At 44.4% G+C, this 16,372-nt stretch overlaps 1 protein-coding gene across 3 annotated transcripts in view; it reads right to left on the bottom strand.

Annotated features, from left to right (window-relative positions):
• The window catches only part of SORL1 (sortilin related receptor 1), a 95,469-nt gene that overhangs the window by 34,607 nt on the left and 44,490 nt on the right, over positions 1-16,372 (bottom strand). For all 3 annotated transcript variants that reach the window (XM_078608143.1, XM_078608142.1, XM_078608140.1), the window contains exons 18-26: positions 10,745-10,876; positions 8,951-9,042; positions 8,133-8,382; positions 6,820-6,958; positions 6,128-6,265; positions 4,675-4,788; positions 2,965-3,087; positions 1,469-1,597; positions 299-418 (exon numbers count right to left, since the gene is read on the bottom strand). In XM_078608143.1, coding sequence (XP_078464269.1) covers positions 299-418; positions 1,469-1,597; positions 2,965-3,087; positions 4,675-4,788; positions 6,128-6,265; positions 6,820-6,958; positions 8,133-8,382; positions 8,951-9,042; positions 10,745-10,876 — 1,237 coding nt within the window. The remainder of the gene's footprint in view (positions 1-298; positions 419-1,468; positions 1,598-2,964; positions 3,088-4,674; positions 4,789-6,127; positions 6,266-6,819; positions 6,959-8,132; positions 8,383-8,950; positions 9,043-10,744; positions 10,877-16,372) is intronic.

The raw sequence follows: 16,372 nt of genomic DNA, 5'->3' as shown, positions 1-16,372 counted from the left end.
TTTTTCACGAAAATGAATTGTCACGCACAACGAGTCTGTGTGGAAAATGTCAGCTCGATTGGATCACGGGAAGTGGGTTAAAAAACGAGCGAAAGATTTGCACGGTCCTAAGCAAGCAAGCAAACTTAATATAAAGGATTTAAAAAAGGACTAGGAAGGCAGACCTCCACACCAGTGGGGAAATTTCCAAAAAAAACTAATTTTCTCAGCTTGCCAATACATGGTTGTTAGAGCCGAGAGGACACATTCACACTGGGTTGGTGCAGCATAGAGCGCCACGCGGCGGGAGGTCTGGTACCGCATTGCTGCTGTTCATCGGCTCCGTCGAGACAATCCTTGTCTCCGTCGCACAGCCAACGGCGGGGGATGCACGGACCGCTCGGACACTGGAATCCGTCCGCAGAGCACGAGATGTTGCCTTGAGCACGGGGGACACGTTTTCGACACAAATTTCGACGCAAATTTCAGGTGGGAAAACAAAGCTCGGACCAAGTGTGCGCGCGGGCTTCTCCAATCGGTCACTTGCGCATACGGACTAGGTGGAGAAGAGCGCGCTGCCGCACAGAGCACAGAAAACACCTTCGCCCATGAAAAAGATTGAGTCACGATAACGTGATAAAACATTGTCCTGTACTCCATCAAGTGAGAACCCGAATGCATGGCTTCTCATTCACGACTTTTTAAAATGTACGTTTACAGCCCTTTGTCAATCCATTGCTGGACGAGGGCCTCCCTGTGCCATGAAGGTTATTTTGACCATACAACACAGCCTATAGCATCCACGATAAAGGTTTATTGGGTTTGATCGCATAAATATAAATGTGTCGTTACCCGCTGCCGCCGCCACCCGACACAGCCAACTAGTAAGATTCGTCACGTAAAAAAACACATGCCAAATAGTTACTAGTCCAGCACACTGGTGTATTTGGAGAGTAAACCCATAACATTTACGATCCGAATAGAATGTTTCGCTGGTGATTACAACCAGCTTCATCAGGCAATTTGGCATAATTAGAGCAACCTGCCGTGCATGGTGGTCCCACGTGTAAACACAATCCAGGCTCAAACCAAATATGCACCCCAGATCTGATATGAACCAAGGTCAAATAAAGCCGCACGACCCCACTGAATGTAGACGAGACCCTGAGTTGACAAAAGGGCTGAACATGTCCACATACGTGCACATTGTATTGCATCGTCCACATCCTATTTTTTTTACACTTACCAGCTCTGGTCCACTAAGCTATATAGCTCTTTTTCAGAAGCCATTGCAGCAAAATACTCTACAACTAATGTTGATTCTAAAAGTGGAGGGAAAAACCAGAGGACCTGGAGAAAATCTACACGACCACAGGGAGAACATGCAAACTCCAAATATACAGGTGTCTGGATTTGGATAGAAATCACGACCTCCTGTATACAAGGCGAGGCAGTTAACATCTCTTAGCCACCGCGGCGCACTCCATACCCTGGCTGCTGCTACAGTTGACTTCGTCCGACCAGTCATGACAGTCGTTGTCTCCGTCACACCGCCAAGCACTTCGGACGCAGCGCCCGTTGCTGCAGGAGAACTCCGTGGCCTGGCACTTCTGGTGAGCTGTGTGGAAGCGATGAAACGACACTGAAGAATGCAACAATCCCACCATGTCCGTGACTTAAATCAAGCGAAAGCCCAGACAAGACTGTTCTTCTCTTTTACGAGGAAGATCTAGGTAAGGGGTTAGTTCATTTTAAAGCTTGACATTGCTGTTGTTGTCAGCCTGAAACTTCGCACTTCTGGGCAAAGGTGACCCCTTCCACCCACCATTGTAATTGAATTACATTTCCTTCTTTCCCCAGTAGTATGCATGTTGAACATCTTTCACACTTTACGCAGCCAAACGTGCTAATTGGGAGGTGCGGGGGAGGGTCAATAAACTCAACATAAAAAACTGTTTTAAAGAAATTAGTTTTGAATCTAGATTTAAAAGTGCATAGCTCCAGTGGCTTCCTAATAAAATAGTTGCTCGTTTCCAGTAGTGGCCTACAAACTCTGATGGTCTAACTGTGACCATCACTCTGATCGTCATCCCTCTCGCAATCTTCCACTGCTCGTTTTACCTCTCTTGATATCCATGCTGTAGTCAATTATGTCTATAGCTCATATTCAATGTACGGTCGGTGTTTTTCTTCTTTCAATTGGAGGCAATTGCACTGGCACACAATGGGCAACTCTAATGAATGACCTTAAAAAAGATTTAGTTTCTTTATTAAAGCAGAAAATATGTTGGCAATTCCCTGCACAAATTACACGACACATGAGCTCATGGTAGCAGATGTGGTGACCTCTTTAGCACTCCAAGCAATGGAAAAAAAACCCCAATTTTACTAAGTACAGAAATAATTATTTATCTTTATACAAGAAGCATTAATCACTATGGTTTGGATACAGAACAACTTCCATCTCCCAATAACATGTAAAAAGAACAGAAAGGATGAGCTATTGTCATTACTTCCTTCTTTTAAATGAGTTTGTAAAGGCAGACGTGACATTTCTCCCCACCTCTTTCTTCTAATTGCTCATTCTATATTTGTCGTTTGTGAAAATGATAGGTGTTGACGACTGCAATCTGTCATAAATATAAAAAAAATATGGACAGATACTGAACCTTAATTTAAAACCACTGACAGCGACTACTCAACACAACAAAATACATGAACGAGTAATAAAATATCACTTGTAATTCCACACTGTAAATAAACTCTTGAAAAGATACACCGAATACAGTTTAATTAAGTGCATGCAAAGTACAGTGTTCTTTTTAATATCAGAAGGGCTCGAGTTATTGAAAGAGCAGGAAGCCATTGGTAGGTGGAGGCAGGTGCTGTGGACAGACACATGAACATCTGCCGGTGCGAAACGCAACTGCGGAAGCTGGCACAAAAACGTCCGTCAAGGCGCGAGTGTGGAGGCACGTCACTTACGGCAGTCAGCTGGCTCGTCGCTGTTATCTCCACAGTCGTCCTCCTGATCGCACTTGTAGGACATTGGGATGCAACGGCCCGAGTTTTGACAGCGAAATTGATTTGTGCCGCACGTCCCGAGTGCTGGAAAAAACAACAATTGTGCGTTCTAGATTTGAAGCTTTCGTGACTGCAAGGATTCATATTCTTAGGTTTTTTCGGTAAAGTCACGTAGGCAAAAAATTAAAATTCATAAAAGTAAAATAAAAATCACGAAGTTTCGGAGGCAACACGAGCTTCCGTCTTCAATTGTGCATCCCACCAGAGGCTTCGTGAACACGACCATTGTGCATTTAGGTTACAGACGCTACCTTTACACACGCCAGCAGGATTTAGCTGCAAGCAGAGCGCCGAGAGGAAACCTTTTCACAACATGCGCACTTCATTGTGCTCGGTGCTCTGCAGGAGCCATTTTAAACATTGCGTGGGAAGGCAAAAGATTTTCCACACGTGCTTTTCCACATGGTTCAATTTCATCATCCGACGACGCTCCTGCTGGGACAGTCTTCGAAGAGTGGCAGTGCAAGTGAAAGCCAACAAAATGTGCTTTGCCGAAAGCTCATAAGTTCACCTACAGTGCCACAAGTCCCTGGGCTGTTTGCTCAGTGATAACAAATCTACCACAGGTCTTCAAAGTAAGTATTTGGCATGTCAATACAGTTAATTGCACAAAATCACAATGAATGTTCAACATCATTTTACTAATTCAATATTATGGAAATGATGACTGGCAGAGTTTCTGAATATGTTAAGTCCCCACTTAATGCGTATTCACACAACATGTTATTGCTATAATGTGTTTTTTCCATGAGGGAACACTTTCCGCACATCGCAGAATGTGCTCTGTTATAACGTGAAACGAATGTCCCGTTATAACGTGAAACGTGTCCGTTATAACGCCATTTCTGAGCAATCGACGACAAGCTACTTTCTTGAGCTGCGTGGCTGAGCGGTGATCGGAATTCTGGGCACACGCGCGGAATGATACGATAGACGGTGACGTTTCCTTCATCTCAGATCTTTGTCCCATCACCTCAGTGTGTGCGTACATCGTATCTTGCAATCCCCACCTTTTACATTATTTATTATGGGGAATTGTTTTCACTGAACACGTTTTTCGGCACTTTTCAGCAACGTATCTACCGCGTTAAACAAGGAATCACTGTAAGGCATGTGTTATGTGCCAATGAAAGCATGGATGTAGAACTTGTTTGGCACCCTATATAGCCTCACCGTGCTAATCAGTGACATTGCACCATAGCATAAATAACACCAAGCAACTCTTGAAAAACATGAGGCAACTTATAATAGAAGTGAAACTTTAATTGTGCTTACGACTATCTTTATGATGTGGTATTTTCAACAACCCACAGGAAAGGTTGCATGAACAGAACTTTAGAAAAAATGGGGGTTACAGATTTTTAACCAATGCGATTGGAAAGTAAATTCTCAACACAAAATATGTCCTCTGCAGAAAAGCCATTTTTCTTTAAAAAAACAGAAGACCCCACACAATCCTCTTTCAAAGAAGAAGAAGAAAAAAGGGCACGAATTGAGAAAAAACGAAGAATGTAATTTGACTGAAAAGGATCACCCCGCTCGGAGCTAGTTTTTTTTTTTACACAGAAGCACTGCAGCTTTCACAACATTCGCTTGAGAAAAAATACTTACGGCAGTCTGCTTCGTCGCTGAAGTCTCCACAGTCATTGTCGTGATCACATTTCCACAGGATGTTTATGCAGCGGCCGTTGGCACATTTAAACTGGCTTTCGGCACAAACCAGCTCTGGGGGGTGAAAAAACAAACATGTTTTCACGCGGCTCAAAAATACTGTAACACTGTTCCAACATTTCGATTGTTTTTTGTCTATCGGCAGTTAAAACGCTAACGCAGCTCTTCGGCATATAACCGCCAGGTATTGTGTAAAAAAAGAAAATATCTAGATGAAATGGTCATGCTTTTTAAGTATTATACAACACTCTCTCGTGATTGAAATGTGAATCGCGGCGTTGTGAAGAGCCTCTCGTCAAGTGAATTACTTTCTGATATTCCAGGAACATGCAGCCAAAATCAAACCACAGAAAATCCTATCATCCAGGGATGGACTCTATTATCTATTCTCTACATTTTTATACAAAGAATATGGAGTTAGGAGAGGAATAGCGCAGCTGTGGTTATCATACTGTGCTCTGAAGCATGGTGACCTCAATTTGATTTTCTGGGTCCTCCGGTTTTTCCCTAAACATTTAGAAACAACATGCGCTTAGAGTATTTGGCTGCGGTAAATTTCCACATGACGAGTCACTTTGTTAAGGTTTCATTTGTAGCCAGGTCTCGTCTGAAAGAGCTATACAGCTCAGTGGGCCTTACCTGGTAAAATATACATAATTAATAGTTTTAATATTCCCAGCCACAGGGAATGTCACTGACGGGTGGGCCTTTCCCTTTACCAAGCCGGACTGGCTGGCAAAGTGAAGTATGGTCACGCAATCCAGATGACCAACATTACATGGGAAGGCCTTTATCCAGCAATGGATTGACAAATCACCGTAAATCATTTCAATTAATCAATAGGATTCGCATGCAAGTAGTCACAAATCTATCGCGTTATCTGCATTCATCTATGTATAACTTACGAAAAACATAAATTCAGCGGATAATACAAACAATAGGTACCACTCTATACTCTTTGGGTATTTTGGTAAAGTCACGTAGATGAATAATAAAAATTCTAAATACAGCTGTATTTTTTCACCTGAAGACGATTGCTTGTGTTGCGATCAAAACGTCGTGATGTTTTATTATTTTCTATCGACGTGACTTTACCGAAAGACCCAAAGAGTATGAATTCCTACAGTCACGAAAGCTTTAAGTCAAGAGGATCCACTCTATCGTGCCCACCACATTACCACAGTTAAGGTTCCCTTATAATGTTGAGTGAATGCCACAAATGAGCATTATCTGCCTGCAAAGTTGTTTAAAAAATATACTTAATACTGTAACAACCTAATCACTTTCTATTACAACATTTGTACGTAATATAGCATACATTTCTTCAACATGTTTTTTTACTTTGACCGGGTATGACAGAGTTGCATGATATATTATGTTGTGGCAAGCTTACCCCTGGAGTTACAAATAAAATCTCCAGAAGGCTGCTGAACGGAGGACATTCCGTCGGGACATTGGCAGGTTCGGCCATTTGGTTTGGGCAGGCAGAGGTGAGTGCAGCCACCGTTCTTGTCCGAACAAGAAGTCGTCACTGCATGAATACAACCGCAAACACAAACATAAATAAATAAATTCGCACCATTGTTTAATTCTAATTACATAAGTAAACGATAAAGTCTCCTTTCATGTACCTGTTCCCACACTTGAAAAATATATAAACGCATTTGTTACACATCCCCATCAGCCACATGGCTTATTCGGAGTGCATAATTTTACTAGGATCGATTTAAATAACAAGGAGACCTCTGGACTGGTTTTCACAAAGTGTCTCATCGGTAGAGTCAGCAGACTTGGTTGAAACCAATGCTGGTGAAAAATTAAAATTAATAAAAGTAAAATAAAAATAATTATTTATATTTTATTTAAAAAATTTTACCTACGTGACTTTACCGAAAAAACCTAAGAATATGAATCCTTGCAGTCACGAAAGCTTCAAATCTAGAATCAATGCTGGTGAACTGCTAGATGATAGGCAAAGACCCTCTCTCTACCACAAGAAATTGGTGCCATTAAAAATAAATTTCACGTCAAAAAAAACCTTGCTGCTACTTTTGCATGAAATGTTATGTGCCGTTTGGTACGCACTGTTCTGTTTGCCCCTGTAGAAAATCTTCATGTCCATTATTCCGGGGGCACGGCTGACGAGGGTCTGTACGCCTGACCCGTCGTACTTGTTTGCTCGCATGATTCCCATGCGAGACCAATCGTCCCAGTACACGTCGCTCTGTTAAAACACCCCCCACCAACGCGTCACATTACTCGCGATAAACAAGCAAAGCCGTTCCTCGTTGCCGTTTACTCCGTGATTATAAAACAAGCACCGAAGTGCGCTTTTAATTTCTGAATGTGCATTATTGTTTAAGAAGTTAGAGAATGCATGGAGCGACAACACAAGTAAGACAAATTATCTACGACTACGACCCTCAAAAGGAATGGCGCCACCCCCCGTGGTGCCCCCCCCCCCATCCCCCTCCCGTGATCCGTGGATCAAACAAATCACGAGACACCGGTGTATGGCAGCCAAGAGCAGTTTATGCGAATGCTGTCGCAAGAGGTCACACGTTTGGCGCAACGGTTCTTAGCTGACTATGTGTGATGAATGAATAAGAGCAAGCCAGACACCAATATATTAGAACACGGTACGTCCCAAACAAAGCATGAAGCGGTGATATATGTGGCTGGCAATGCATTAGATCCAACGGACAAACATCCGATCGTGTAGAGTGGATGACGGTGAACACGATTATTTTAGTTATACCGAAAAAATCTAATATTGTCCAATGCCCACTCATAAAAGAGGCAAGGCTCAATGTTGTGTGGTATTTTAATGCAGCTAAACATCTCACTTTCTAATATACCTCACTGCCAACAACTTTGCAACTTACGTTTGTTTTTTTAATTCGTGAAATGTGAGTAAACTAACAAGAAGCAACTAATTTAATCATTTGCCTAACTTTGCTACCTTTAAACAAACCTTGTTGAGAAGGCTGAGTTAACGCAATACTTTATAATTGTATTTAGCAAGCACCACATGCCTTCGGTTAAGCAAAACTAACTTCACACCACAGCACTGGAGCTTCTTAGGGTTTCGCGGTCTGTGACGTGACGTGTGCTTATAGTTTGGGCCTGGTTTAGACATAAATTAAGCCTTTCTGATCAATAAGACCAGATTATCACGAATGTATTACATTAAGATTGCATGTATGTCACGCATACATCAAAAGCTTGCACTACTGTTTTGGAAATTTTACTCGTAAAAAAATATTTTACTTCTCATAAATTCACTCGGCGCATCCGCCCCTCCAATAAACGTAACAAACTCCCGAGTTTGACACCAAGCGTGTCTTGCTCGACAGCAGAGCCACCTGGTCGGCTACAGGACACAGGCCCCTCTGTACCTTGTAGACTGCGATGGCGTAGGGGTGCGGCAGGTTGCTGTTGATCAGAACGACGCGGTTGGACCCGTCGAAGGAGGCACGCTCGATGCGGTCGTAGAAAGCATCTGTCCAGTAGATGGTCTCTCCGTCGACGGCTATTCCATTGGGCCAGCGCACATTGCTATTGACGATCTTGTTGCTGTGTTGGCCGTCCATGTCACTGGAGCCGATGCCTGCGTTCACCTCCCCCCAGTCTGTCCAGAACATGATCCTGGGAGGAAAAGCAACCCGACAGTGCAAGTAAGAGAAACGGCTGAAGTATTTCTCCATCCTGAAAACTGGGGGTCATTATATCTTTTTTTATGTATATTAAAACAATTATGCGATTCAACGGGACTACCAACCAAAAGAACCGCGTATTCATGCAGTCTCCTCCTCCTCATCCCACCAGGGATACTTGTTTTGTAACTTCACGCTGACAATTAAAACAATTAAAGATACAAAAAAATGTGTTTGGCTCAAACAGGGTAATGTGTTAATCATAAGATAATACAGTAAAACCTTGGATTTCAAGCATAATCGCTCCAGAAACGTGCTTGTAAACCAAAGCACTCATATCAGTTGTGATCACGTGACGCTCGACAGACAGCGTATACACGTACTACTCGTATTGCAAGACCTCGCTCGTTTATCAAATTAATATTTATTTTAAAAAATTGCTCGACTTGCAAAACACTCGCAGACCAAGTTACTCGCAATCCAAGGTTTTACTGCAATATTATTAGTGACACCAATTGAAATATAATTCACGTGACAAAAACTACAATGAGCTTGCTGACCCTTTGTTGGGCACCAGAACGAGGCCACGAGGTTTTTCCAGCACAGTGGAGTTGAGGATCACTTTCCTGTAAGTGCCATCCAGCCTGCTGACCTGCAAACACAAACCATTGGCTCAATCCTCAAAAAGACGACACATACCGAGACCTCGAACGTAAAAATATTAAATTTCATATCATTTAAACGATGCTATTTCACTTATCAGTCTGATGCTTAAAAATATAACACTTTAGGAAGTAACGGGAGTTGGAGTTGTGGTGTCTTCAGCAACACCAGGGGCTCGCCTAAGGTGTGAAATAACTTGAAGGTGAAAGCAGAATGATAGATTCCTCTGCTTCAAAGTCTAACGCGGATTACAAATGCGGAAAGCATTTTATTGGTTACAGAGACCCCTTGTGATCATACAAAATGTATGCCACACACGCTCTGGTACATAACGCTCAGCTACAAAGGTTAAGCAATCACTCATTCCACGCAAGCCGTGAAGAATTGCCCAACACCAATTTCACATGAAACGTTGATGCATGATAAGTGCCCAGGACCAAATCAACCGCAGTGAGCCCTTGTCAGATTTCGCAAGCCACGCAGCGTTGAAAACCTACAATATTGTACCTGCATGGGTGACCACCATGCATTACAGGTGTTATAGGATACAGTATAAACTGTACTTCTATGCTCCCAAAATCTATGCTCCACACCAGAATCCGCACTGACCAGCATAATAAAGTATGTCAAATAATGCCCATAACCCACACTGTGATGGGGAAGCCCTTATCCAGCAGTGGATGCGAATTTATGAAGGGATGTCCGCTCAACCATAGAAATTTCATTAAACTCATTAACAACATATTCCAACAAGTGAGTTTAAGTGACACTTCGCCACCCAATAGTGATGCTATTCTCTATAATTTATGAGTAAAAGATGTGTATATGTTGTCGATACACGAATACGGTCACTCAGGAAAAAAATTATACATCAGTGGCACGTAATATTACATCTGACAGTCAATGCGTTGGTGGTTCAGTCGAAATAACTCTAGATTTCTCACTTGCAATCTACTTCCTACACTTCACCTATCTGGGCTTTTCACTTTAAATTATTAACATGAACGTTGATTGAAAACCTTTTCATTGGTGAGATTCGACAATTTGACTGCTTCAATCGAGAAAATACATAGATCTATCTATGCCACAATTAACAACCACGAAGCATCATTAGCTCCATTATCGCAAATGACCGGCTCAAAAGTAAAGCCCGAAAAGCACCTCAATGAAAAACCCAACCAATCATAGATATTCATTGTAATTTATATGAACACATTAACCCCCCGCCCACCAACTCTGTCTGGCCTTCACACCCGCTTGGCTCGTAAAGTGACGACATCTCATTTATCCCTCAATTTAAGACCAAAACATGATTTTTCACAATTCTGGCTGTCGCCTAATGAGGCTGGTTGTAATTACCGGCAAAACGTCCTACTTGAATTGTAAATATTGTGGGTTTACTCTCCAACACACCGGTGTGCTGAACTAGGAACGAAAATTGATATGTGTTTGTTCACATGACAAACCTTACTAAATGGCTGTCGGGTGGTGGCGGGTTTAACTACATTCATATCCACGCATTCTAGATTTGAAGCTTTCGTGACTGCAAGGATTCATAATCTTAGGTTTTTTCGGTTAAGTCACGTAGATAAAAAATTTTAATTAATATTTTTTTATCTACGTGACTTTACTGAAAAAACCTAAGAATACATATCTACGCAATCTAACCCAAAAAAACCTCGATTATGCACCTCAATGTGCCTGGCTTCCGCATCCACCCAGTAGAGGAGATTGCTGTTGGGGTCAACCACAACCCCTTCCACATTCTTGAGGCCCTCCTTCAACAGTTGCTGCTGTCCCAGAGTACCATTGAGGCAGAGGCGCTGTTGGAGAAAAGAGAGGAGGGAACTCAACGTTACGTTTCACTCCGTTCACGATTCACCATACGATATCTACCTTGTCTAAGCGTTGTGCAAGTGCTTGTGCTTTAGATTTCGATTTAAAGCTTTCGTGACTGCAGGGATTCATCTTCTTGGTTCTTTCGGTAAAGTCACGTAGAAGGGAAATAATAAAATAATACAAATAAACCAATAAAATAAAACATAAAAATGTTTTATTTTATTGGTTTATTTAAAATTGTATAATGTTTTATTTTTATTATTTTATTATTTCCCTTCTACGTGACTTTACCGAAAGAACCAAGAAGATGCTTGTGCTTTTTGAATTTTTTTTGCCAAATTACAAAAAAGAAAACACATTTTCTCAACCTAGATTTGAAGCTTTCGTGACTGCAGGAATCCATACTCTGGTTCTTTCGGTAAAGTCACGTGGGTAGCAAATAAAATTAAAATAAATCATGACGTGTCGATTGCAACACAAGAATAATGATGATTGCTTGTGTTGAAATCGAAACGTTGTGATCTATTGTTATTTTATAGCATAATGATGATTGTTTGTGTTACAATCGAAACGTTGTTATTTATTTTTATTTTATACCTACGTGACTTTACCAAAAGAACCAGAGAGTACACATTTTCTCAATTGAACACGTTTGTTTACATGATTAGAATTAAATGTTTTAGATGATTTTCTTTAACCTGGTGAGAACTTAAAGAGACCACAATAGCCTCATTTACAAGAGTAACTTACAGCAAAACAAAATAAAGTACAAAATTTAAGCAAAAAGAATACAGAACAATAATAACTATCAATAAGTTAAAAAATTTGCACAAACTTAAATCAACGTGAAACAATAAATTGCCTGCAAATTAAGTCGGTTAGGGCAGATTATATGAGAGACATTAAACAGACACACGGTTGGTACTGTGTTTGTGTGTAAACACACAATATCATGAGCATAACAATTACCTGAATTGTACATTAATGAATATCACACACATGATTCAATAACTGAACACACTCATAAACGCTCATTATAAGAGTAATTGTTGATGATGCAGTTTTCTTGAACAGAAAAATAAACTTTCAGATAGACAAAAAAAGCCAACACCAGTCCAAAAGGATACTTGTTTCAAATTGAAAAAACCCCCGTTCATTAGCATCTAACCTATATAATTCATTTTTTGTCTGTCTATCTGTCTGTCTGTCTATCTGTCTGTCTCTGTCTGTCCGTCCGTCTGCGTACGCTCCCTTGCGGGGGATGTAGCTCTCGGACCGTGGGGTTCGCCGAGATTAAATTTTGCAGGTGGGCACGCCCCCGGCCCCGCGGTAAACTTAGGCATTTCCGATTTTTTGTCTCTAAACTTTAAATCGGCCCGATTATCGATTTAGTGCGATTTCTCTTTATTTATTCATTTAAAGCTTTATTTATTTATTTAATATCGCCGACCGGCGCGGACCACGGCGGTTGCCCCTGGCAACGGGTAGCAACAACTTCGCTGCGGGGTGGACGCCATTTTTAATTCCCGTTAAAAATATGCGCACGCATTAACACGCGACTCTGAGGTAAATTCATCAAAGTTTCACGTCCTCTTCACTCCCCTTCCACCCCAATGTGTGCAATTACTATTATAGGGTCGGTAGATAATAAAATTATAGCGATTAGACAGTATTATTGTAGCGCGGGGGGGGGGGGGGGGTTAACGGCCCCAGCACCCAGCCTCAGCCGGGTGGGCAATCTAGGCGAGGCCGGAGGCTCTGCACGGTACTAGGCCTCGACACGCAACTCTGTCAGGCGACGACTTTGTGGTATAAACTCGATATACCCAGCGTTGCCCGGGGGAAAAATACATTTAAAATCTTCTGAAAACTTTAAAACATAACATACCAATGAAAATACAACTGTGTAATTAAAATTCTAAACCCGACCGCGCCAAGAATCGATTCTCTGAATCGCGAAAAGGAATCGACGGTTGTAGATTCATTTAGAATCGCCTTATTTCCGTTTAATATAAGTTGGTTATAGAGTTGATATAAACTGCTACGAATGGGAAATATCCGGCGTTGACCGGGGCTAAAATATAATTAAAAACTCCTGAAAACTTTAAAACATAACATACGAATGAAAATAAAACTCTGTAATTAAAAATGGAAACCTCCTATGCGCCAGGAATCGATTCTTTGAATCGCGCAAAGGAATCATCGAAGGTTGTAGATTCCTTTAGGATCGCCCTTAACATGTGGTGAGGGAGAGAGTGGTGAGGGGGAGAGTGGTGAGGGGGAGAGTGGTGAGGGGGAGAGTGGTGAGGGGGAGAGTGGTGAGGGGGAGAGTGGTGGTGGTGTGGGTGAGTGGTGAGGGTGAGGTTGAGTGGTGAGGGTGAGTGGTGATTGGTGAGGGTGAGTGGGGAGGGTGAGTGGCGGTTGTTAGTGGTGATTAGTGAGGGGTGAGTGGTGAGGGTTAGTGGTGAGCATGAGTGGTGAGGGTGAGTGTTGAGCGTGAGTGGTGAGGGTGAGTGGTGATTGTTGAGGGTGTGATTGGTGAGGATGAGTGGTGAGTAGTGAGGGTGAGTGGTGAGGGTGAGTGGTGAGGGTGAGTGGCAGTTGTGAGTGGTGATTAGTGAGGGGTGAGTGGTGAGGGTGAGCGTGAGTGGTTAGGGTGAGTGGTGAGGGTGAGCAGTGAGGGTGAGCAGTGAGGGTGAGTGGTGATTGGTGGGGGTGTGATTGGTGAGGATGAGTGGTGAGTGGTCAGGGTGAGTGGTGAGGGTGAGTGGTGAGCGGTGAGGGTGAGTGTTGAGGGTGAGTGGTGAGTGGTTAGGGTGAGTAGTGAGGGTGAGTGGTGAGCGTGACTGGTGAGGGAGAGTGGTGAGGGAGAGTGGTGAGGGTGAGTAGTGAGTGGTGAGGGTGAGTGGGGAGGGTGAGTGGTGGTTGTTAGTGGTGATTAGTGAGGGATGAGTGGTGAGGGTGAGCGTGAGTGGTGAAGTTGAGTGGTGAGCAGTGAGGGTGAGTGGTGATTGGTGAGGGTGTGATTGGTGAGGATGAGTGGTGAGGGTGAGTAGTGAGGGTGAGTGGTTGTTGTGAGGGTGAGTGGTTGTTGTGAGGGTGCGTGGTGAGGGTGAGTGGTAAGAGTGAGTGGTGAGGGTGAGTGACGGTTGTGAGAGGTGATTAGTGAGTGGTGAGGGTGAGTGGTGAGGGTTAGTGGTGAGGGTGAGTGGCGGTTGTGAGTGGTGATTAGTGAGGGGTGAGGGTGAGCGTGAGTGGTGAGGGTGAGTGGTGAGGGTGAGCGGTGAGGGTGAGCAGTGAGGGTGAGTGGTGATTGGTGAGGATGAGTGGTGAGTGGTCAGGGTGAGTGGTGAGCGGTGAGGGTGAGTGTTGAGGGTGAGTGGTGAGCGGTGAGGGTGAGTGTTGACGGTGAGTGGTGAGTAGTGAGGGTGAGTGGTGAGCGTGACTGGTGAGTGGTGAGGGTGAGTGGTGAGGGAAAGTGGTGAGGGAAAGTGGTGAGGGTGAATGGTGAGGGTGAGTGGTGAGGGTGAATGGTGAGGGTGAGTGGTGAGGGTGAGTGGTGATTGGTGAGGGTGAGGGTGAGTGGGGAGGGTGAGTGGCAGTTGTGAGTGGTGATTAGTGAGAGGTGAGTGGTGAGGGTGAGCGTGAGTGGTGAGGTTGAGTGGTGAGCGGTGAGGGTGAGCAGTGAGGGTGAGTGGTGATTGGTGAGGGTGCGATTGGTGAGGATGAGTAGTGAGGGTGAGTGGTTGTTGTGAGGGTGAGTGGTGAGGGTGAGTGATGAGGGTGAGTGGTAAGAGTGAGTGGTGATGGTGAGTGACGGTTGTGAGAGGTGATTAGTGAGTGGTGAGGGTGAGTGGTGAGGGTTAGTGGTGAGCATGAGTGGTGAGGGTGAGTGTTGAGCGTGAGTGGTGAGGGTGAGTGGTGATTGTTGAGGGTGTGATTGGTGAGGATGAGTGGTGAGTGGTGAGGGTGAGTGGTGAGGGTGAGTGGTGAGAGGTGAGGGTGAGTGTTGAGGGTGAGTGGTGAGTAGTGATGGTGAGTGGTGAGCGTGACTGGTGAGTGGTGAGGGAGAGTGGTGAGGGAGAGTGGTGAGGGTGAATGGTGAGGGTGAGTGGTGAGGGTGAGTGGCAAGTGGTGAGGGTGAGATTGGTGAGGATTAGTGGTGAGTGGTGAGGGTGAGTAGTGAGGGTGAGTGCTGAGCGGTGAGGGTGAGTGGTTGTTGTGAGGGTGAGTGGTGAGTGGTGAGAGTGAGTGGTGAGGGTGAGTTGTGAGGGTGACTGGTGATTGTTGAGGGTGTGATTGGTGAGGATGAGTGGTGAGTAGTGAGGGTGAGTGGTGACGGTGAGTGTTGAGGGTGAGTGGTGAGTGGTGAGGGTGAGTGGCGGTTATGAGTGGTGATTAGTGAGGGGTGAGTGGTGAGGGTGAGCATGAGTGGTGAGGGTGAGCAGTGCGGGTGAGTGGTGATTGGTGAGGATGAGTGGTGAGTGGTCAGGGTGAGTGGTGAGGGTGAGGGTGAGTGGTGAGGATGAGTGGTGAGGATGAGTGGTGAGGATGAGTGGTGAGGGTGAGTGGCGGTTGTGAGTGGTGATGGGTGAGTGGTGAGTGGTGAGGGGTGAGTGGTGAGGGTGAGTGGTGAGGGTGAGTGCTGAGTGGTGAGGGTGAGTGGTGAGAGAGTGGTTAGTTTTGAGGGTGAGTGGTGAGTGGTGAGGGGTGAGTGGTGAGGGTGAGTGGTGAGGGTGAGTGCTGAGTGGTGAGGGTTAGTGGAGAGTGGTGAGTGGTGATTGGTCAGTGGTGATTGGTGAGGATGAATGGTGAGTAGTGAGGGTGAAGTTGAGTGGTGAGGGTGAGTGGTGGTTGTGACGGTGAGTGGTGAGGGTGAGTGGTGAGGCTGAATGGTGAGGGTGAATGGTGAGAGTGAGTGGTGAGTGGTGAGGGAGAGTGGTGAGTGAGAGTGGTGAGGGTTAGTGGTGAGGGTTAGTGGTGAGAGTGAGTGGTGAGGATGAGTGGTGATTGGTGAGTGGTGAGGGTGAGTGGTGAGGGTGAGTGGTGAGGGTGAGTGGTGAGGGAGATTGGTGAGGGAGGTTGGTGAGTGGTGAGTTGTGAGGGTGAATGGTGAATAGTGAGTGGGAGTGGTGAGTGGTGAGGATGAGTGGTAAGGGTGAGTTGTGAGTGGTGAATGGTGAGGGTGAATGATGAGTACAGTCAATATGCACTGCTGTTATCATACCAGGTACCACCACCACCACAATATGTACTCCTCTCATCATAGCAGATACCACCACAGCAGTATGCACTGCTGTAATCATAGCAGGTTCCACCACAATATGCACTGCTGTCATCATAACAGGTACCAACACAGCAGTATGCACTGCTGTAGTGATAGCAGGTACGACCTCAGTCGGTATACACTGCTGTAGCGATAGTAGATACTGCTATCGAGTTGGTAGATACCGCTATAGTAAATACTAAAACAGTCAGTA

This window comes from Lampetra planeri, chromosome 29, assembly GCF_965212315.1.
Source record: "Lampetra planeri chromosome 29, kcLamPlan1.2.h2, whole genome shotgun sequence".
Taxonomy (NCBI): domain Eukaryota; kingdom Metazoa; phylum Chordata; class Hyperoartia; order Petromyzontiformes; family Petromyzontidae; genus Lampetra; species Lampetra planeri.
Note: the sequence above shows the minus strand (reverse complement) of the source record. Positions and strands in the feature narration are given on the sequence as shown.